This window comes from Acanthisitta chloris, unplaced genomic scaffold, assembly GCF_000695815.1.
Source record: "Acanthisitta chloris isolate BGI_N310 unplaced genomic scaffold, ASM69581v1 scaffold7300, whole genome shotgun sequence".
NCBI lineage: Eukaryota > Metazoa > Chordata > Aves > Passeriformes > Acanthisittidae > Acanthisitta > Acanthisitta chloris.
The window spans coordinates 1056-25572 of NW_008652122.1; the positions used below are offsets into that span (position 1 = coordinate 1056).

General features: G+C 38.8%; 1 protein-coding gene across 1 annotated transcript in view; it reads right to left on the reverse strand.

Moving 5' to 3' along the window:
* Positions 1-487: 487 nt before the first annotated feature.
* Positions 488-24517, reverse strand: part of NCKAP5 (NCK-associated protein 5) — a 68671-nt gene continuing 44641 nt past the window's right edge. The window contains exons 11-12 of the mRNA XM_009075970.1: positions 18328-18408; positions 488-769 (exon numbers count right to left, since the gene is read on the reverse strand). Coding sequence (XP_009074218.1) covers positions 488-769; positions 18328-18408 — 363 coding nt within the window. The remainder of the gene's footprint in view (positions 770-18327; positions 18409-24517) is intronic.

Genomic DNA, 24517 nt, shown 5'->3' on the forward strand with positions numbered 1-24517 from the left:
GTTTATTACAGACAATTTGGCAGGCTCAGGTTTATGGTAACACAGTGTTCCTACATACAGTTTTAAGACTAGAACAATTATAAATCTTTTTTAAAAAAATCTACTAACTCTTCTTGTTAATATTAACACCAACATCTTTAAGTTAGTAATCTGCCATTACAGGAGCATAGCACCAATTTAATATTTATTGCTGTCAGGTATCCCTACAAATATATTTTCCCGAGTTATTTACAACTGTACAAATATTCACAAAAGTGCAAAATTAAGACCTTATTCTGTTAAGTGTTGGTTGTGTTGAGTGTTGAGTCCCAGACACCACCACGCTGCCCTGCCTTATTGCTGTGTGGTGCCAAGCCAGAACACCCTGCCGTGAGCACAGCGATCCGGAGCGAGAATTTCCAGCGACTGTCTCTTCTCTTCTCCCCCCTCACTCCATGCTTGCCTTCAGCTCTGTTAGATGCTGCAGTCACAGCCCCCTGAAGTGTCTCTATACGTCGTTGGAGCCTTGGCTGGCGCAAGAGGAGAAGCTATCGTACAGCGAATCGCTCAAGGATTCTAAATTGTCCACGTCGTGCCGACCCGAGCTATTTAGGGAAGCATCTTCTTTCCTTTCATTTTCTTCCTTTTGTCCTTCAACCTTGTTCAGACAGTTCTTCTCTTTTTCTAATAAAAGTACGTTATTGCTGTTAAATTTATTGAGAGACTCCAGGGAAATTTTAGATACTCTATTCTGGGAATCTTCTTTTGTTTCTTCAGTTTGCTTCAATTTCTGTAACAAGTGAGGGAAATATTAGAAACGTATTTCTCATAAAAATGAAGTTATACTATTCTACACCATTAATTACCATCTTTCCAAAGTTCACGGGGTGAAAGGAAATAGATTGTTAGATGCTTAAATATCTGTTGTGATTAAATAGAACATGAGTGTTCATTTTAGGATAAATCATAACTTTAATGATTCTGCTGAGACAAAGAGGACTCCATTTATGTAACAGTTAAGTGCTGTTAATGCCATAAGATCCTGGCTATGCACGTGTTAAGCATCTCCAGCATCCTCACAGCAATGTACATCTTCTCCTGGATGAATACTTTGGGAGGTATGTTGAAACAGATACTTAAGTATTTAAAAAAAAAGGTGCATAGACATGTTCAGAGGAGAAAACAGCATTTTCCATAAATTACAGATGCAAATGAAGCTTACTAGGGAATAACCAGAAATTTTGCATGTGTAAGCCTATTGATTTCCACAAACCCAAACGCTCTCTAATAGACAAGAGAGCAACAAGACAGGAAATTATACTGAACTGGGCCGATCCCCACAGACCAGAATCAATCAGATATTGGCCAGGCCTACTCGGAGAAGTGGTGTAATTCTGTGGGAACACTGGACGATGTATTAGCACATTATATTAAAAAGGTACGGTGTGTTTGTACCAGAGCAATTTCCCCCTTTGTTAGCTACTGGTATTTTCAATCCGGATCTGACCAAGGAATTGTTAGGGAGCTGCATTCAATAGAAACGACCTGCTGTTCATATACAGAGTGTTTCAAAACCTGAGTACCTGACTCCTCTTACAGATAATACCATCACAGAAATACGGGACAGCATTCGGCATTTCCCATTCAACATTCAGTAACCTCTTGGACAGATAAGATTGAAAGGATTCTGAGATATCCCATCAGAGTGCAGTACCATTCCTCATTTCTGGTAGAGCAATCAGATGGTGAAGACTGAATCAGTAAATTACCATCAATCCATGACATCAATATTTTGGTTTAGATAGAAAATGAAATGGCATTTTAAGCATACTGAAAATATAACTTGTGCAGATGTGTGGATGCTGTGGGTCATTACATCTGCAGTTGTAAAGGGTCATTAGAATTTTTTGAAGAATTCAAGTTCCAAGTTAGTCAAATATTGTGCATGCTGTGCTGCTTCTCCTTGGAAATCTTGGGCAAGAGGAAGACAAATTGTTACATAGTCTGATTGCTTGTTTTTATGGCTAGTTAGATAAAAATTGAAATGCCAGTCCAATGACTGTTCATGTCCTGATCTTGTCATATTTCATAAGCTGACAATGCATGGATTAGATTAGTATTTTTAGCAAATGTTACAAATGAACTTAAAGCAACAGGATATCCTAAAGTCCTAGTAAATGACAATTTTCTGTTTGACTCATTAATTAACCTTCAGTCTAAAAGGCTTGAGGGGATGTTATTTTAGATTCTGATTTTAGATGACAGTTAAAACTAAGGTCTCTAATATCTGTAATTAAAATATTTTCTGAGATAGAGGAATATAACCCTTGGTAACAAAAATGAACACAAATTTAGGACGTTTCAATAGAAATTCTTCACAATTTCAGCTCAAAATGTTCTTCCCTTTGCCCTCATTTAAAACACTGAAAGAGTTGTTTCACTTCTCTGTAGGCCAGATGAGAAAATTCTCAGCCATGGCATCAATAGCACACTTTTTGCCCTTCAGAGTACTAAACCTAAAATACTTTATTACATGACAGACTAAATGATGTTTCTTTGTCTGTATTTTACCCACTTCACAGCTTCCCTTTAGATAAATTGAATGTGGCTACTTAGCATAGACTTGGGGCTGCAGGACTCAATACTGGTGTTAGTAAGGTCTGTGATAAAACTTTTGTTGCTTTAAATGGAGCCAATTTCAACTCTTGGGCAGGAGGAGCACAGACACCTGGAGAATTTGCAGCACAGAGCAGTTCAGGTGAAGCATCACAATAAGAGTAGGATTTTGGTTATCCTCCCAAAGGATAGATGTACACCACAGGACAGACTGGTCTGAATTCATTGGTATATTCTGCATATATGTAAGTATCAAAAATTTTTCATACCCTACAAGCAGAACCTAGACTAAAATCCCATTTTAATCACACCCTAGCTTCTCATTTAATATAAGGCTAACAGTATTAGAGAGACTGCAGGGAGTAAAGGTATTCTCTATAAATTTTAAGCAAAATCACAGAATCAAATGAAATTGAACTGAAGCCCATCAGTGAAACCTACTGGCAAAAGATACACTGAGAAGTGAACAGTACATCTACGATAAGTCAAGAATTAAAAGGAAAACTAATTCTAACAGTTGTAGCAAAATTTATTACTAAAAGAGGAGTCAATTCAGAAATAAGTTATGGACTTTTTTGGACATACAGTTGTTCTTTTTAGATGACTTAATACCCAGTTACATCCTTTTCTGTTCTTTTTAAATGACTTAATACCCAGTTACATCCTTTTGTAAAAATACCCCAAGCTTTTCCATTCTTTAACACACAGAAGAAAACTCATTCACAGCCTGAGCTCCATGGGCAAAAATAAAGAAAACTTAAAGCAGAACTATCAATGTAAGAACCTGCATAATCAACAAATAATTTTCTCCCACAATAACAGAATTATGTGCATTCCTTGAGTTGAAAAGTCACTGGTAATTTCTTTAACCTTGGTGTGTCAGAACAATTATTAACCTAAGCTAAGAAATTTTTCTCTTGTTACTATAGATACAATTTGTAAGAAATTACCAGTGTGTTTATTTAGATTCATCCTTAATTTTCTTATTTTTCCTGGCTGTTACAAAAGCTGACAGATGGATCAAAAGGCAACCAAAGCAACTATTATTAGAATTTGTTTGATCAACTGTGTATGTGTTACATAGTACCTTTAGTTTTGTTTGTGTAGACTTGTTACTAACTTCAGCAGAGTCACAGGTATAATAAAGAACAAGGGTTAGCCCAAAGATGTTAGTATTGTGAATTTGAAAGTAATTAGTTCATTAATACATTTCAGCTGCACTAATGGGAATCAGGAGCTGCTTTTGCAGGTGTGATTTGTATCCAGGAGACCTGGGTGAAATTTGGTAATAGTGTAGACAGGACCTAAGCTCCAAGTCATGGGTTCCAGTCAAATCTTTCCCATATTAGTGACTTCCTGCATCATGTACAAGTGGTTTTATCACCACAGGGAAAAAAAAAAAAAAGGACTTGTTGATTTTGCTCAGTGTTGCTAGAAGAGCTAAGATGGGACCAACAGTATGTGCTTGCTCTCACACAGGATTCTTCTCAGCAATAATACTTAAAGCCATTTCAGTCTGAAGGTGTTGACTTTGCTGCTGACTATTCTGCATCCATTCTGTGAATAAATAATGTGACTACTGCATTTAGTGTGGACACTATATGTTTTCCTAAGTATTAACTTATGGGAAAAGTTAAAACATGTAGTCAGAGATTTTGCTCTAAGCAAAAAAAAAAGGCTCAGTGATGAAGACAAGGACTGTGATTTTCACAGTGCCTCTGTAACAGCACTGGCCCATCACCGTAAAGCAGCTCAATGGAGAGCTTGTTTTACTTATCCTGACTGTAGTTTTTATATAGAAAACCTGTACCATTATGGCCTTAGGGTATGGGGACCATTTTTTCTTCTACTCCACCGTGTAAGTGAAGTTTCTTAGCTAGTCAACATGGGGAGCCTTGTATCACCTGAGAGCAGTGACTAGTTGTCAGAAGAGGAGAAACTATCTGACATAATACAGACATTCATCACAAGTCACATCACTTTGAAATAAACTCATGAGTCATGAATCAGAATAATGTTTCCTCGTTGGCAACATCCTAAAGGCAATAACTAAAACCCATTAGTGATGTAATAAAATCTGGCATGTCACTTCAAGCACAGCAAACGAGGGAAACAAAACTAGCCTGCAGTTACACTAATACATTATAAATAGGTGTTATTTCTACATTAATACATCAAATTGGGTTTTCTGTAAACTTTAAAAATGAGAGGTTACATGTGGGTAGAATGCATTTTCAGAGCTGTGTGATCAAGGACCAGTCACAACCTCAGCCATCCTGAATGGCACAAGGACTCTGCAGGGGGAAGAGGAACAAGCAGGGAAGGATGAGCTGGTTCACAGGCACAAAGGACCCCACACTTGTGTGCAGGAAGGAGAGTAACAGCAAGGCCAGTCAGAAGCTCTGACTGTCTGGAGGTCAGGCTGTGTTTGCAAGGCAAGCCAGAGCCCAGAATTAGCAGTGAACCATTCGGCAGGATAAATGTATTTTCCAGCTGTCTAAGTTTAGTTAACCAGCACTTTAAAGGGCTCAGAATCAGTTACACAAAAGAATAAAATGAACTTTATTTATGTCTCTCATGCATCGGGCAATTTAGTTTTTAGATTAACACAAAAGCAAGAAGGGCATTGCTTCAAGTGAAGTATAACTGCAAAAAACTATTGGGTAAAAACAACTAAATTGCTATGAGAATTAAATATAGATCAACAAAATCAATACTTAATTGTATAACTCAAGGTCTTTCATTTCAGATCTGGTCTCTAATAGAAGATACAAAGTATATTCACTTTTGGGTTTTTTTTTTCTTAGTTATTACTCATAACTTTATTGTGAAGGAAAACAATTTTCTGGATTTTTACCTCTGTAAAAATTGCTCATTACTTTGTCTGCATATGCTCAGGGTAAGCTTGATCCCACAGAGCCACTATTTCTTATTTTAAATCCAGAGTTCTACCGATTTAGATATCCTCTACTCCTACAACCACTTTGTATTTATGACACAATGGATCTAAGTGGGATATGCAGTTGCAGCATTACGTGGGTCGCTCAGTTATAACCTGTTTAGTAGGACAATTTTAATATGTTCAGAGCTTCTTGTAAAACAGGTGCACTGAGATCCAGAGCAGTATTCTGATCAGAGGTCTCCCAGTCTAATCAGAAGTGACTGCTCACTGGGTTCAGTGGTGTTGCACAGCCGTGTGCAGCAGGAAGGTGCAATGTGCAAGGGCTGGGTTTGAACTGCCAGGTTGTAGCTGTCTGTCTGCTAGCCAGGACAGAATGCCATGTAGGCTTTCTGTCAAATGTGAACAATCTCCAGATCTCATTTAACATCAGGTGGACAGGTAGCACTCTGCAGTGAAAATAGCTGTACAGTCACATCCAGGAAACTACAAAGGTGAAAGCTGCAACTGCATGACCTCTGCTGTATTACAGCTGAGCTAAAAATGTGATGTTTGAACTTCCTTCTCTTTAAAGCATAACCTTAAATAATAAGATAAGCCTTGCTCTCCCTTGTATATTGTCAGAAGCTTTCATCTGTTTTCTGGACTGACAGTAAAATAATTTCTGAAATAATGAACCATTTTTCTTTGTTCTACTTGAGCAGAAATCTCACAATTATTTTTGCTGTAACAGACAATGACATTCTCAGAGACACGCCATCAGATTTTCATGATAAACAATAAGTGCCAGTTTCTGGGAAAAAATGCATTGATGGGAAGCATTTTAAAGTTCATTAGTCTGTTCAGCAGTTGATAGGAAAGCCAGATACACATAGGTATGTATCATCCCCGATGGAATTATGGGTAGAACAATGAGAACATAATCAAAGTTTACCTCTTGTATTTCACAGTATACCAATCTACAAATATACTTTAGTATCACAAGGACAGCATTTCTGTTGATCCTGAATTGTAAGTAAATTACCTTAGAGGAAATAAAGATGATTAGCAGGAAAAAAAAAATCTGGACAAAATATTGCTTAATGAACAGGTGACTGAGGAGTTGAGAGTTACCTTGTCTACAGCTTGAATCCTTGTGTGGTTTAGGAGATAAAAGAGAGTTTAGTGAATTGGGCCTTATGCTTTCAAAAGCATAATTTTCATAAAATGATGAGATGACTCAGTATATTCAGCATTCTAACACCATCCTCATCATTTAGTAAGTATATGAACATTTTCTTGACATGACAAGACTGTTTGACCTGATTAGGTTTATACCAACTCTCTTTGCACTTTTGCAAAATTTAACAAACTAGGATGTTAAGGTCCCAGTTCCCAGGTCAGGTAAGTGTAGCTTTTTACCTCCTGCTCAGTTACAAACTAAACAGCCCAAACGTGGCTGTTTTCTCACAGTGCCTCAGAATGGCCCCAACCCTGCAAGGACAAAGTTTATTTAAAAAGGAATGAGAAAATACAATTCTATGTGGCAATACCCTGGAAAACAATCACAATGCCAGTGCTCAGCCAAGTGTGTTGAGGGGATTTATTAAAAAGAAAAGCAATTAAACACCAGTACTTTCTCCAGAAGGTAAAGCAGAGCCTCACTCTGTTCACATTGGCAGAATCACCAATTTTGTGCTCACAGAGGGAATCTACCCACTAAAAGCAATGCTTAGTGCAATCAGAGGCTCACCACAAGGCATTAAGGAAGAAATATCCATGGTGAGGGAGGAAGCTGATACTCAGTTTTTAGAACCTGATGGACTGAAAATGAACAAGATGTATCAGATATACTTTACTTCTCAGAGATCCTTTTAGCTTTACTTGTAGAGGGAGTTAAATAACAAAATTGTTCTGATTTTCTAGTGATTGAAAAAAATCGCAGTGAAAAAAAAATCATACTGAAAGGTAAGACTGCTGGCAAAATTATTGAACACAACTTAACCATTGGAAGTTCAAATACCATTCCTTGACAGAATTATGTGGAGGGTTATGTTGCCAGTGGTAACCAAATTGTCTTGGAACTAAGCAGTCCTAAGTAACTTCACCATTTCAGTCTTCATCAGACTGTATTTCACCTCACAGCTTTTAAATATACAGAGGTTTGTCCTACTGAATGAGAGTAGTTGTCCTTACCTAGGTGAAAAGTATGGCTGATTGTTTCAATAAAGAAGAGGCTTTCTATAAAACAGGGCTTACAATTTTACCCTAGACTAGAGGTTTGTAGGATTTTTTTCTTAAATTGGAATACTTACTCAGAACTGAATCAAGATGGGGAAAAAAGTCGAGTTCAAGAAAGATTTTTTAAAATACAATACCAAATGCAGCTCTCAAAGTGACAGATTCTATCCCCCATCTGACTGAACAAAAAACCCCCCTCAAACTCAGTAAATGCAGGATTGTACTCATACAACACACAATCTCACTGACATTTTCGGTAATCGGAGTAATTTTCTGTATGGCTGAACTATTCTTAGACTACTATGCCTAAGTATTAGCTGTGTTCTTACCTGTCTTCATCTTCCACCTTTGGCTTTTTTGAACAAGACAATTTATTTTGGTAATTACAAAGACACTTATCCTCTCACTCTCTAGTGATGTCTCAGTTCCTGGCCTGTAATATCTGTATGCCAGTCACTTGGCATACTGATGACAAAGGGAATTGCACTTCAAGACTCTACTGCAAATGGTAATTGGTAGTAGGTAATGATTTTTCTCACTAGTAATCCTCTTTTTTCTGTACTGGACTAGATTCATAGCCTGTGACTATCCAAGGTACATCAGCTGACCTAAGGGCAAAAAGCCAGAAGCAACAGGTAGAGAATCATGGAATAATAGAATTGTTTAGGTTGGAAAAGACATATAAGATCACTGAGTCCAACTGTTGAAGCAGCAATGTTATATGGCAGGATCAAGAGCAAATCAGCAGTATGAAGAAACCATGTAGAAATAATTCTCCCAGCTATGAAGACGGGCACTAAGAGGGCTATGCTGTCTAGGGAGGGAGTTCAAAGACCATGAAGCTCTGTTGGAAGACCTGCAGAGAAAGGAAGAGAATGTCCCTTCCTATGAGTTTTAAAGATGGTTCATAGACGTAATTTAAACAAAGGAGTTTGGGAAGTTGGGAAGAGGCAAACAATCTTTCCAGACCCATCAGTCCACCTCTGTGTGACTGTATGCTCAGCTGTTGCAGAGGAAACCTCCATGTTTGCCGACATGGTGCACACACAACCAGAAGGAAACCTCCTCCAAGCTCTCCCCAAGCAGGAATACAGAGGTCATAATTTTAACATTTGGAAGCAGGGTCTTCATTCTTAAAAAATTCTGAATTAGCATGCTTAAACCCCACTCCAGCAACACAGTTTATTTTAGGAGCCTGAAGTTGTCATTTCCCTTTCTACTACAGATTTCATTCAACTCTCTACGTATCAGAGGTTTTTAGCCTCTAATGATTCTAACCAAAACCTATTGTGCTTTCTTTCCCCTTCTGTGACACTTGGCCTCTGGAAGGCACTAATGAAACCCACCAAGTGTGCATCTCCTGGTGTGAACCAGGGTTAAGAGATGTCACTGGGCAATCCTGCCCCACGTTACACTGGTAAGTGCTCCTGGAGGCAGCACAAACTGAGGCTGTAGCCCAGCTTACCTTCCCAGTAAACCCAGAGCAGCCTGAACTATGTACAATACTGTTTTCTGACTCTCTGCAGTGAGACTACAAAAGTTCCTTTGTAATCAGAGAAAACTGGGACAGGATAGATGCAAACAATGATGCTGGTTACATGACTGCACTTGCCACCTCTCCAGCTGACTTTCAGTACTGATTCAAGCACAGCACAAACAGCAGAATTGAAACCTATGTTTTAAGTTCATCTGCCATCAAATCCTACATAACAGTACAGTTATTTACATGTACTTTCTAAATTTATGCAAACGATTTATCTCTGCTGTAGGGCAGAATATTTTAGGGATAGCAGCACAACGTGCACAAAAAAATCCGATATAGGCTGCAGAACCAAATTAAAGTAGAAGGATAAATCCTCTCTTGCAATTTTTAGTTCATTTCAGTACAGCAAGTTGTATCAATAAAAAGCCTATAGTATAAGTCAGCTAGAAAATAAATGCTATGAAGGATGTTCCATTTTATGTCGTTTGAATTTGATTAGTGATTAGTCTTGGCGGTTAAACCACATGGGAACAGTAATCAAGGTTTCTCTACTGTGGTTCTGTAACAACTGGAAAACACTGTTGGCTCATGTCCTATACCATGATGGGAGATTAACCTAAAATCTAATTAATCTATGAATGAATTACATTTCTAGAAACATACTATATTATAATCAATTTTAAGTGAGTTCCTAACAGAAGATAAGATGAAGAAAAAGCTGTAAAATTACCAGAGGCTGATAAATTCTGTTTACTATGACTGATGATTTTTATGGAGGATAATTTTACAATCCATCAAATTTTTGTCAGTTCAAGAATCATGCTGCCAAACGTATGCAGTAAATTAATTTTTAAATTTACATATTTATTAAAAATCTTATTGAAAACAGCAGGAAGTAAGCCTTGTTTGAATAATAAAATAACTTGTTATTCTACTGGAAAGAAAACAAAAAAACCCCAAACTTCTATTAAGATGATTTTATAGCAAGGCAACAATTATAAACAACTACATGAATTAGTTAACCAAACACTGTATTAAAATAGCCAACCCAAAATTAATCAAGAATTAAAAAAATAGTGTTGGAAGATAATCAACTAAAAAATGTAATTTAAAAGCTAAGGAATTAATGGCTGAGTTTCAGATGTGCTTGAGGACACGTTTGCTAACTCAGGCCTGTTGGCAGGAGCTCCTGGATTCCTGGTGGAAGCACGGGGAGGTGCAGGTGTCTGCCTGCATGGATCAAGGTGCTGAATGGACTGTGAGCAATGTTCTCATGCATGTGGCTACAGGAAGGTGCCCACTGTGATGTGCTGCCCGTTCAGAAAATCATTCTGTGACCCAAGCCTACGCCTACTCTCACAGGACTGAAGTCCACTGTAAGAAGGCACCCTGGGCATCTTCTGCTAAAAGCTGAGCCAGAACCATAGAAACATCTGGGGTCAGCCATTCATTCACAGTCTTAAAATATCTAGGTTTAGGCTGGATATTAGGAAGAGATTTTTTACGGAGAGTGATCAGACATTGGAATGTGCTGCCCAGGGAGGTGGTGGATTCACCATCCCTGGAGGTTTTCAGGATGAGACTGGATGTGGCACTTAGTGCCATGGTCTAGTGACCACAGTAGGGTTGGACTCGATGATCTTTGAGGTCTCTTCCAACCCGGTTGATTCTATGATTCTGTGATCTTCTTTGTGTATACAAAGTGCATAAGCCATCCTGCCTGCATCCATCAGAAACCAGACTTGTGTAGTGATAACAACTCTGCTTCTTTGCTCAGCCTTGTCTCATGAGAGAGTGGGAGTGAGGAACAGGCCCTTTCATTCAGTTTATAGATTATGCAGTACTTAGTCCTGCAGTATGCCTGGTACCTGAGAGAATCTGTGTTGTCTGGGGCATCCACCATGCCCATGTTACCAGGAAAAAGCACGATGCCTGCGCTCCTGGTGACAACACCAAGAACAGAAACAGGCTAACATTAGATTTAATAACTTAGCTAATGGACTGAAATATGTCTTGACTGAAAAAATATAGATTGTAACTAATCTGATGTTTACCAGACAACTCAAGGATAAAGTCCTGGGCTGTGACTCAGTAGCCATGTGGATTAATGCAAAAGGAAATGAGAGAGACAGGGTACACGCAGGGAATAGGCAATTCATGTCATAAATGCAGATGGTAGATGATAGTCCTTTGCTCAGCTCTAAAGCATACTCAAAAAGAAATACTGGTTCTTTATTACTAAGAGAATTAAGAATTAGAATTATTATGATTATCTAATATATAATAATATCTAATAAGAATTAGAATGATTAGAAATAAGAATTTGGAAATTAGCAGAGCAATGCTGGGCACCAAGATGACCATTGCTGGAGATGCAGATGGAAGTTTCTACAGCCAAGAGATTTATATGTGTTCAACTTGCCTCCTCACCAAATTAAAGCAGTGATATCCATTTTGATTAATATACATATATAATCTGGGTTTAGATTTGTTTGCCTCATATTTTAGACACAAGTACATCTGTTTCTGGTCATGAGAACCTCTATCCTACTTTGTGGCTCAGCCAGGCGTACACTTTGGTAGGAAGCATTAGTGATTCCAAACTCTCTGTGAGGGACACAGCCTGAAAACAGAAAGAGTCAAGGACAACTGGGCTGGACAGACCTTTGCCTTTCCACCTTCACCTTCCCTGGATACCAGGAAGGTTCAGATGAAGCATCTCACAGGATCTAAAAGGCTGGTCTGGATACCAGGAAGGTTCAGGTTAAGCATCTCACAGGATCTAAAAGGCTGGTAACCATTTGTGCTGAGCCCACCTGGGCTGTTAAAGGCCCTTCTTAGAACATGAGGTGTTATTTTGACAAGGCTCTGGAGGCTTTCTCAGAGAAAGGAAGCACAGAGAAATATATATTGGGAGTCCCAGTTCTGTAGGACTTGACTCCCCAGTTTGGCTGTAAGAAAACCTTTGCTGGGAATGACCAAGAATGAATTTGGTGTGAAGAACAAGCACAGGCTCCTGTTCCCACAGTGAGCAGAGACAGAATGATGTAGTATTTGTTTGTATTGATTTTGCTACAATTTGTGTATAAAAAAAGAAATGTGTACCTGAAGTGATAGCCAGTCACATGAATGGATTTGTTAGACAAATGCTTTAGGAGATTTATTGACTTCAGAAATACAGAAGTGTTGCTGTGGTATTAATGCTGCAAACTGCAGTGAGATACTGGAGATACAGAACATGGTCAATGCCTGAACCACAGATTATAATATTGTTAATATAATAGGCCACTAGGAGGACTAAAATACAACTGGAATTCATGCAGACACACTGTACAGCTAATATGCACTCACTTTTTCAATGCCCAAAGATGATACAAGCAGGAAATCTGGATAAAAATATGGAATAAAACAGTTGCCAGAGCCTATTAATGAATGAATAATTTGAAAAGTGTTGCTGAAAATGAACAGGCATGTAATATGTACTGGAATACCAAAAAAATCTTAAAAGTGTTGATTTCTTTGATATCTAAGATTATTGAGGATTCAAATACTTGTAACAATGGAATGAAAAATTCCTCCATGTGCAGACACTGTTAGGAGCCTGGTATGGACAGCAGGACTGCTGAAGGCAGTGGAGTTCTGCTGGGCAAAACTCTTTGCAGGATCAAAGTGTGAATTTCCCTCTGACATCCTGAAAATTCCTCATCAGAGCAGCGATGTGTTTATGGTTAGTCCTTGTAATGCAAGATCCCATCTTGAGTAAGAATGCTTGATGAGAATATTAAGTGATAATGATTATTTGCTTAGCACTGCTTTGGGGTCTTCAAAGCTCTCAAAGCAGCCTGCTAACAGTGCTAGATTAAATTCCAAATGCAGCTGGAAGGTATTATTTATATTCTTTATTTAAAAATGGGGAATTTAATAGCAAGAGAGGTTTAGCAATTTGGACATTCAAGCAGAACATCACCCCTATCTCTACACCCCTGCAATCTTGTCTACTTGGCTTCTTGTCACTATTTGAATATTTTTTTTATTTGCAGGCAAAAAATTCTCCATGGAAAGACAGAGGCCTGTATTGTTCTCACTAGAGAGCATCTGAAAGGCTCTTTGACATACAGAACCTGGCATTTTATCCAGTGAATGTGGTAGTTAATCAAATGTTTTGCACTGACTTTAGTAGACTTTGGATCAGACTCTTGATGCATTAGAGAGATAAATTATTTAACTTACCGAGTTCCCCTAGAAACAAAATATTGAGCTGCAAACAAAGCTAACAAACACCAAATGGGATGCCATCTGCTGCAACGAACAGAACATGACCGGTTCCCCCCATGCTTGAGATTTCTCCAAAATACAATTTGAAATACGTTTGTTAAACTCCCAACTGTCTCACAAAATTGGTTTACCACAGGTTAGCACATGCTAATGCCACCAGCAACAGCAAGCCAGGCTGGAGTATATCAATTGGAGTCGTTGATGATTTCATTTCTATTGGACTGCCCTGAGTAAAGGCTCAGAGATTTTGTCCTATCCAGAGCCTATGGAGCCTAGGGAGATGTTTCTGTCCATTCCCTGTGTCCTCAGGCCTATGAACACCAAGTGGTTTCTGCTCCTGAGTAAATATAAATGGTAATTATCTATACAATGATGCATTCATAAATCTGGATTCTTCTATCCTCTGACATTCAGACTCCATGCCTTATAACCTAAAGGATAAACAGGATATGGAGGCAAAGGAAGCTTTATCTCCCACAGGAATGTCAGGAAATAACTGAAATCCCAAGTCCAGAGCATTCCCTGCTTTGTATCGAAGTTTTTGGCTGTGGAGGAGAGAGTGTGGGTTTCCAAACACTTTCACAGGAACAGAAGGACACTGCTGAGCTAAATGCAGTGCATGTGACGCTAGTGGGTGACATCAACGTTAGCCCCCTTACCACTTAGCAAACATACTAATTGAGCAACCGAGTTTTTATACAATATGAGGAAGAAACCCAATCGTGTTTGCCTTCTAGAACAAGACAAGATGATATATGTCTTCACAGCTAAACTTCCAGCATGGCCAGACACTTCATCCTCTGAGATCACCACTACAAGTGATGAAACTACCATGAGCCTCCAAAGACTTTATTCTTTAGCAGTTAACCAGGAAGGTTACAGCTCTCCACATTATGCAGCTTCTAGATGTCCATGACTCTGCTGCCTCTGTTTTAATCACTGTGCTACTAATGATGTCATAATACAGATTCCATGTTTTTACAGTGGATTTTATTTATAGAACTGCTGTATTATAAATGTTGATCTCTCTGCACCCTGGCTTGTTATAGAGGTTCTAAGATATATTGAAAGATAGGATGATGTTCCAATAATAGTAATAATAAAAATATGCTGTAACATGATACAGATGAGAATTTTAGCATTTTCCATTTGCTCATACACTATTGTTATGGAAACTGCAAAAAGGAAATTGGTTTAAAAATATGAAGAATTTCATTATGAGATGATCTTAACTGTAACATAGTAGGACCAGATTAAAAATACACAGTTTTTTGCCTTCTTTTTAACTCAGGGGAAATGTCTGTTGACGTTTTATGCCATTGCCCACAGAGCCAATGTACAGAAGCAGGATGCTACAGATCAAAATTCTGCCAGTTAGAGAGAGAATATGTAAACCAATTTTCAAGCACCTATATAAACACTATGATTTTCACAGGATCCAAATACGTGAATCTGTCAAAGACATCAGCAAAAGCTGCAGATTTCTAGCACCTTTGAAAACTGGGCAGCTGAAGTGTCAAAATATGAATTTAGGCACAGCCATTAGGAAATGAAGCTTGAAAAAAAGCCCTGGTCTATATTTTTACTGGTTAGGGGCCACAAACAAGCCTCTCCAGTTAGGCCATGCAGGGCAAAATAATTCTTGCAGGAATGATCAGGAAGCAAGTGCTGGCTGATTAGCTAATTCTGCTCCTCAGTTTCAGGCATTGTCTGAAAAGCTCTTACATTTCAAATCTGCTTTGCATCTCAGTACATGTGTTACCAACAAGTTTCCCAATCTTGTAACTTTTCTGGGGATACAATTTCTTGGTGAAGTTTAGACACTCCTGTTCGTTATAAGAAGTATCATGGACTATTACTGCATAGTTAACATTTTCATTTTATAATCCTCAGCAACACATCGTATTCATATTTCATTTCCTCATTCCCACCCACTTCTGCTCTATTCTTCATCCACCCAAACCCATCTGAGGCCTTGTTTTACAGTATGCTATACAGAGCATTCAATTACCCATAGGATATATGAATATGTAATAGGATGTCAGAAAAATCACTTTTAAGTGTTTGACTGGCCATTATTCAAATAATTCTTCACATAATCACTTGGGGTTTGATTTGCTGAGAATAACACTAGAGTAGCTAAGGGAAGTTCTTAAGGCTACAGCTTTTTATAGTATGCAAAATTTTTAGTGACCTCTATTAATGATCAGGCAAAGAATGGAGAAATTGAGAGAAGGTGGCACTAATGGGAGCAGAGCTACCAGGATGTGTCTCAGTCACTGATGGACTGATGGAAGTTCAGGCTGGAAGAAACTCTGATATGTCCTATGAAAACTTATATCAGTCTTCTTAGCCTTTCTGGAAGATAATTAGACATTTAAATTATGTAGCTACATTTTACAAACTTCTCAAACTTCCCCGTGTCACTTCTTGCTATTAAGTCTGCTAAATCCAATGTTTGTTTCTCCTATCAAATACAAATATTACTTGACATTAAAATAATATGGATGCTACACAAGCCTGGAAATCATGTACTGGGACCTAAAAACCAGTAAGAAATAAAATATTTCACTTTGAGACTTGCTATAAAGTAGAATGTTTGAATTTGCAAAAAAACCCTCATCAATATTTTTCTTAAAGGTTTAGACAACCTGTGTGTCATCCTGCACAAAATCCAGTATCACTTTTAAATAACATTGGGAAATGAAAACAGCAAGTGGAGAAAACTATAAAACCCAACAAATTATTACATTTCTTGCCAATATTTGACATAAAATTCACCTTCTTTTCAAAGACCATGTTGATTAGGATACTATTGCCATGTACACATGAAAAGAAAAAGCATCCTCTACAGAAATAATTTGCTAACACATTCTCAGTCTATTGCCCCAGTTCCTGCTATCATCAGCTGTGTAACTTACTCCTCATGTATTCTGCTAGGTATGGAACTCTCACACTAAAAGATCAGTCATCTCCTACCCTTCCCTGCATGATGTTTGAGTGTTTTATGCAAAACACATCACCATTATAGATGGGGAAGGCAAGTTTCAGCTGGAAAAACAATTCACAAAAATATTACAGCATTATTCATCTCATTTAACTCTGCTAATCAGATGCTCCTCTTGGAGTCAAAATATTTTCCAGCTTCAGAAAACAAACAGCTCACTGAATACCTCTCTGCCCTACTGCTCTTATCTTGATTGAGTCAATCCAATGTTTATTGGATCCAATCTATTTTTTAGCTTTTTCTTTTATTACTAATATCATTTCTATCATTACAACAATTACACTATTTCACACGCTTACTAATATTTATCGTTTGTTGATGTTAATGTGCCCTGAATTCCATTTTGGCCTACAGTATGATTATAATATTCCAGTACAACACTGAAAGAAATGAAACCTGCAGCTCTATTTCCAAAGATGGAGAACTGAAGAGCATCTGGTTACAAATGGCAGAAACATGAGTGCACTTTGGGCCATGCTGCAAATCACATCAGCTCCATCTGTCAAACCACTGAAAAACAGCTCAGAACATTTTCCACTCAGGGAAATCACTAGCAAATGACACTTTTATTCCATATGTACTTTTGGTTCTTATTAGACTAAAAGATCTGCCTACTTACACCTAAGAGCCCCAGTGCCTATTAAATCTGTATGTAATCTCCAGTTATACAGGCAAATAGACATTATAGTGCAGTGTGATGTGGAGAGAGCAGCAATCTGGGTGGGCTGGGACCAAATGCTGTGGGGTCTTACCAACTTATTTCAGCTGCTGAGCCCTGCTGAATGACCTGGAGTAACCAGGTCATCAAGAGCTGTGCTAACACTGTGCCCAAGCAGGCTCACTGTAAATTAGCTCTGCTCAGCTCTGTGTTGCTCTGGGCATACATACACGAGCAGTTTTGGACCATTCCTCCAGGGACTCCAGCAAATGTACTGCAGGGCTTTTTGTGACATCTGGGCCAGTGTGTAATGTGGTTATGCAGCTCCTACATGCTGAAAAGACAAGGTTCTCTCTGTAATTTGAAATTACTTGCTGAGATGGTGGGCTATGGGGTTTCTGCTCCAGTGATCAAGTTTTTCCACTCAGAGAGGGCAAAGTTCTTCCCTCCTTACAGCGCTGAGGGGGTTATACTCAGTGAGCACAGCACTCCAGCTGTGGCCACAGGACATCTCAGTTTGTTGCCCTAAATCAGACAAGCCCATACATCTGCATCTGGCACCTGACAAACCACACAGGCACAGTGCACTCAGTGCTGTGAGTTACTGAGGGATTTAGCACTCTGTGACACTGTGCCATAGGCACTAGAACTGCACCTCCATGCCAAGGACGCTTTAAGTCCTCAACTTTCCTGCTGTAGCTCCAGCTTTTCACTTCCTCCATGTCTTCTCTCAGCCTAACATCCAAACTGTTCTCCTGCTAGCCTTGCACACCATGTTTTAAATGCCACACCGCCTGCTGTGCTATGCCAAAGACTTTCTGTCCCTCACTGATATCCAAGTACTCTTTTAAAACTCTGCTAAAAGATATTTGAGTTAAAATGTCGCCACCTACCCGTCCCCATAAATACACTAACCAAACATAAAACAGAGCTTTTATACCAGCTGGAGGGCTAGTCAGAATGGGATTTGGTGGCACAGTACTAAAACTATTGAGGCCATTAGTGCCAGAAGCAGAACTGTATCAGCAGATAACAGCTTCCAGGGTTTTGTTTTTAGGATATGTTTTTCCTAAAAATGTCCCTTGCATACCATTAAAAAAGTTATTTTCTCTGGTGGACATTGCATTTCAAATGTTGTTTTGCCTTGCCAAAGCCCTTTATAAACTTATAAAAGTTATGGAGAATGTTACCATCCTCCTTGCTGAGTCACTCTCCATTACATAATTTTTTACTAAAACTCTCAGCAGTGTAAGAAGCCTCAGTTGCTTCATCTAGAAGACACAGGGAGAGAAATGAGTCTCCGTATAACTGCAGCTTTTTATTGTTGCCAAGCTAGCTCCTCAGGCTGGCTGTAAGAATGTTCTTCCACCCCACACAACATTTCTCTTAAGTGATACATGTCAAGTGAGACTTTGGTCCCAGAAGACTGCCTAGCTAGTCTTCAAATTGCTTGTTTTGATGTCTCTTCACTTTACTTTTTGGAGGCAACTTTGATGGCAAGATATTAGAAACAATAAGACCTCATTAGGAATCTAAGGCTTGGTAGCACATCTTGGAATGTGAACTTGCCCTGTAGAAGGGAAAAAACCATGTTGATATGTGTGATTTGTTGATGTCTGCAGCTGTCCTAGCCTATTTCTAATTTCACATTTCCCCACATGAGTTGAATCAGACTTGAGGCTAGAAAAAATATTTTTAATTCTGCACTATTCCCATGGGTGGTATGGTCAAATCTGTTTTCTTATCAGACCACGCGCCTGTGTTTTTTTGTCACTTATGTTGTCAAATACTCCTATATAATTCCCCTGACAATAGATCTTACATCAGCTTGGGTAATTACTTAGACAGTCCTTGCTTTCATGGAACAAGCATGGCATCACTCATCTGAGAATCAAACCCCTTTGATTAAACAGAAAGGAAGGCTTGCAGCCCTGAGCCTGTCAGGGGGTAATTCTGTTGAGGCAATTTTGACAAACAGAAACATGTGCAGCTCAAGGGCTCCACACAGATCACGTTCAGGGAACAGGGAACAGGAGGGGCTATTTCAGGAGTGCAGCCCATGCCCAGCAAGGCCTGGTGTTAGTGCCCTCAGGGATGTCCCCGTGGTGGTGGCAGACAGATCCAGCCTTGCCTGGCAGCACCAGCTCTGGAGACAGAGGTACAGGGTAACTCTGAGCAAGGACACACAAGGCAAGTGAGCTTGGGGCAGCCTAGATCCAGCCAGGCCACTCCAGGGCTGCCATGACCAGAACATGTATTTCTGTGTGGCTTTACACTGCTGTGAGACTTCTGGCTTGGGTCCTAGAGCACAGTGCTCAGCACATGTTCCCTTTCTTTGGGTGAGGTGGTTCACTCTGCTTTCCAGACAGAGGTGCTGAGTCCCAGATGGACATACGAGTCTGTTGGGTAGTTTACTTTCCTGTTTTAACACTTCCCTTTATAAAACTCTTGCTGGATATTCTACATGAACCCTGTGCTAACATCACGTGAGTACGGAAGATCTAATACAAAAGCATAAATACAGTAAAAGTTATTTTCAGTTATTGTGATGTGGAGGATGAAGGGATATCTGATCCTGACTGAATTAGAATGATTTTAGGCTGGCATCACCAAATGTTTGTATTATTAGATCACCTCCCTAAACATACAGAATGCTTTGATATACTAATTCCCTACTTGAAAGAAAAGCAATGATGTTAAAACACCAAAGATGGGTGAATGTGGCCACAGACTTATTCTCCATCTGCACATTGTACAATGGCACTTTCATTCTTAACATCTTAGGTTCATCAGGGCTAGGAAAGCAAATAAAACTGATTCCCTCCTCACCTCATAATCTTCTTCTCTCTTAAGCCTGGCAAGAAAAACAGCAAGGAGGAGATGAGGTTTCTGTGCTTGACACACAGTAAAGCGAATGATACAATTAGAACACAGAAACCTGCTATCAGTTAATTCCTGGATTTGATCCGGCCCATTAGATACTTTCTCTTATTGACATGGGACATCTTCTACCTTCCACTACTTTCTAGTACGATAATTTGTAAGAGTTACTTCAAACTCTGTATTTGCAGTAACACATTGTACAAAGCAAGCTAAGACTGAGGCCATCAGGATCATTGCTGTTTTGTAACACAAGAAAGGTATTGCTGTCAGCAATTTACAGATAGTGAAACAGATCCTGAGACAAAGTAACTAGCCAAATATCACCCAGTGCTGCCCCAGATGCAGTACTCTTGTTATTATGACAGCAAAAGGAAGGTAATTAGTGGTCACCTGAGTGTGCCCTGAGATGCAGCTTCACTTTAAAATACAAATGGTAGCTATAATAGCTGATTTTTACTAGTTCCCCACAGAGGAAAGCTTGGGGCAATGCTCATCTTTCTAACTTTGGCTTGAAAGTTTGGTACTCAGTATAAACGAGCTGCTGGCCAAGGCAAGGAAGCAAATAGTTCCACAGGTCAATACCTCCTTTCCACTTTAAATCTTAGGATGCAGCTCTTCCCAACTGCTAATTAGACCACAGTCATTATCTTAGGCTTTTTCTCATGCAATAAGCAGAATCCCTTCCTATGCACATCTGATAATGTGCAAAAAATTCTCTGTGAAAGCAAAGTGCCCATGGTCTCCCTAGAACTACTTCAGACATTTAAATATGGAGAGTCTCTTTTAAGAGGGACTTCATTTAAGAGCCTAACATATTCTCTCTTTCAGATACTCTTTCTGAAGGTGCCTTATTCTCTCTGAAAGAGTGAGTACCCTATTCTGTCACTTTCTGAAGTGACTCAGACAATCCAAGTCAGGCATGTAAACTTTGCTAACATGTTCTCCAAGAGCACAAGCAGAAGCAGTTCATGCCTTTATTTTCCCCTCACTCTTGTTTAGTGTAGCCTGCAGATGTGTCTGGGCTGCTCTAACTGTTGCTGTAATTCAGGAAGGCTGGAACACCCTCTATAGCATCAGTTTAATGCTTGGTGATCCTTAAGGATGGCAAGTATTGTGCAATTACCAAACTTTCTTAGCCTTGTTTCTAGTCCTTTTGTGGATATTCTCCTCTGTTAATACAATGCATTAGAAGGCTTGTGAGAACAGCAAGTCAATCATATAGAGTTAACTCCCAGTCAGCTTACTCAGCTGTAAAAACCCTTGAGTTTAACTGGGAATGCAGCCAGGTCAGTCCTACTTGTAAGTGCAGCCAAAACAGCAGCAACTTCTCTAATTTTTCCTTTTCCTGTATTTGCCAGCACTCTCTAATTTCTACTCGAATTTCAAGACACAGTGATTTGAGCATTTGATCTCGTTCATGAATCACCTGTACAGCACATACAAACTCTGCCACGTTGCATAAGATGATAACTTCACATTGCACATAGAAACCTCTTTTACTAAATGAGCCCCTCAGTTAAAGTGCTGATGCAATTAACAAAGTAACTGTGCCAGAAATGTCAGATTTCTCATGCATCCCATCACAACTGAGGGAAAACAAGAGGAATTAGAAATTTCTGATGGGTACCAACCCCTTCCATTAAGAATCTTTTCTTTAATTGCTCAAGTCATTCCTTGAACTACAAGCAAGCCTTGATGATGACTCAAATTGAGTAGTACATAGAGACAAAAGAGAGCAAGAAGAGCTGTATGAATACAAGTATGGGGTGATTGGTTAAGGACAGAGAAGTAAACATAGTTTTCATAATGCTTTGGAACCATAAGGATGATAAAGTAATAAAATCTTTGACCAACTCAGTAACTTCTCCAAGAAAACAAAGACAATAACAAAGATAATAAAAAGTCTTGTGTTGGTTCTTGTTCGATCATAAAATATGCTAATAAACAATGAGCCTGGGTAAGGGAAACTGATCTTTTTTTCTGAATTCTTATAAGAAAAAAAATCACTGAGCTTTTGAAGTCTAAACAGTAAATTAACTGGTGAAATATGAAATAATTTTTTCATTGCAAAAATGTGGTATCAATAATGATGTTGGCAAAGTGCTCAAGGCACTACCAGTTACTGCTGCAAGGAAGAGGAACAGTTGTTTAATTCAGGGCTCACTGAAGTTCCTCTGATGAGGTGTCTCCCACGGGCTGACTGCAGTGAATATACTGCATGTATTTTATTAAATCAGAGAATTTACTGTTCAAATAAAATTAATTCATTTGCTACACATAAAAATGAATGCTTCTTGTTTTGAAAATCCTACATGAGTAAAATACCCTATGGTTGTTAATTTAAGTGAAAGTTTTAAGCTCATGATTCAATGCATCTTATTCTTTTCTTTGAATTTGTGATTTGTTTTTCTTGTCCAAAATTCTATAGTGTACAACAGGATGACAACATTTCAGAATATGTTTCCCAGGTCAAAATGAAAGTAACATAAAATTGATCTTAGTACCAAGAGAATTTACCCAGGATGCTGTTTAAGACTTGCAGGATAAGAAATTGTAACAATAAGTATTTCTCCTTTTAATTTGTAATAGCCTTTTTTGATTTCTCAAACTGTCCCTTAAGTGTCCCTTTACCATAGTAATTTCCCATTGGTTGTTTCTCTCCTGAAACTCCTGTGCAATAATCTTTTGTGGATAAAACTTTTGTATAAACTTTAGAGGTAACTCTTTGGGTGAGAAGAAGACAAACCAAATGACAGTAAGTCTGAGTGAACAGTTTCTTGCCAGACTGTCTCATCAGAGGGCCCAGACTGAAGCCACTACCATACTGGTGCTGTACAGCCCAATTTAACTGGGCTGAGGGACTGACCCAGTACACTGCTCTTCTGAAATGCAGCATAAACCCATTCTGGTTTTAATTCTGTTTTGTTTTTTAAAGGCTTCACATACAACACTTGTGAATTAAAGTCAAAGCAGCAAGAATTTCCTTTTTCAAAATGCCAAATACTCTGCAGGAAAGCTGCATTATTCCACCCTCAAAATTCAGGGTTTTTTTTTAGATTTGTTGGCCATAAGTGCCTCAGTTTCTGGTGTTCCCCTTTTTTGTGGGCAATGTTCCAGCTCACACAGTTCTAATTTAAACACACCGTGGATCTTCTTGGGTTGCACAAACTCTAGCTCAGAAAAAAATTTGCTGTGCTGGTTTAAATGAGGAGTTCAGGCCAACATGCTTTTCATGGTTACTGCATCTCATTTGTCATTCTGAAAAGTTTAATACTAATAGGCAAATCTCTAGTGCTTTATTGAGCTTTCACTGTTCACTGAGAGGCAATGCTGTTTTGAGACCTATTTCAGATCCTTAAAAAGTAAACTCCAAAGCTCCCCAACATAATGCAGGAAAATTGCTAGTGCTGAGTTATACCTGTTGCCTTTTAGTTTAGTGCTGGAGTATTACAAGGATCCTAAGGGTAGTTCAAAGGGCTTTGTTTAGTTTTGAGGCTGACTGGGCACAGTGCAGAGATGTCATATACAAGGAATAAAAAATAATGAATTAGAAGTAGATGCAACTGTGAGCTACTTTTCTATAGTGGAACCAAATCTAATTGCTCTGTTAATAGCAAAAGACCTTGGCCTTCAGAAGGCAGAACAGATTTTCATGTATTTTTATATATGTATATACATATATAATTCATCTCACGTGCATAATTAAGCTATGAATTTCTGGATGTTCAAGATGGGGAATTAAGTGGATGCTCAAATTATTTTCCTTCATGCATCCTTTTTAACACACTTCTGTTGCCTTCCTTTTCTTTTTCTTCATTTTTTCTCCCCAACTGTGAATCCAGATTATTAAAAATTGTTCTTTCTGCTATGACACAAATAGATTTCAATTGAATAATATTCTGGGTACTAATGAAATTTGGTTGATTGGGAAATGAGGCACATACATTTCAGGATTTTTCTTTTGAAGTTTGTGAGTCAATTTAATATTCAGTTAAGCAGGACTTTCATGCCAGAAGAATTGGAATAAGCAGGGGCACTGCCAGTTTGTTCCCCACATTCCTTCTGCACATTTGGCCCAGATTCCTGAAAGCTGTAAGACTCTAACTTTGGTTAGAGTTAATCACCTCTGAAGCTACAAGGCACAGTCATTTTCTGAAACTGAAAACTGGTGTCTGGGAAGAGATAAAAATTCTTTTTTTGTTTATGCACTACACCAGTATGCTACAAACCAGCAGCTCATTCATTATTTTCTGCTACCACCTTTGTTTATACTGTAACACACTCGAAACGTGCTGAGTGCTACACACAGAAACAAAAAGAGCTTGTTTCTGAAAAGAAGAGCTGGGGAAAGAGACTGAGCAGAGAGGCAAAATGATTACAGTGGATCATGGATGTGTGCCTCGATTTTCAAGCAAATTGGCTCGTTAGAGAAAAGGAGAGAGAAAGTGGGAAAGAAGCATGAGGATGAGAGGAGAAGGCATGAGAAAAGGGAGGGAA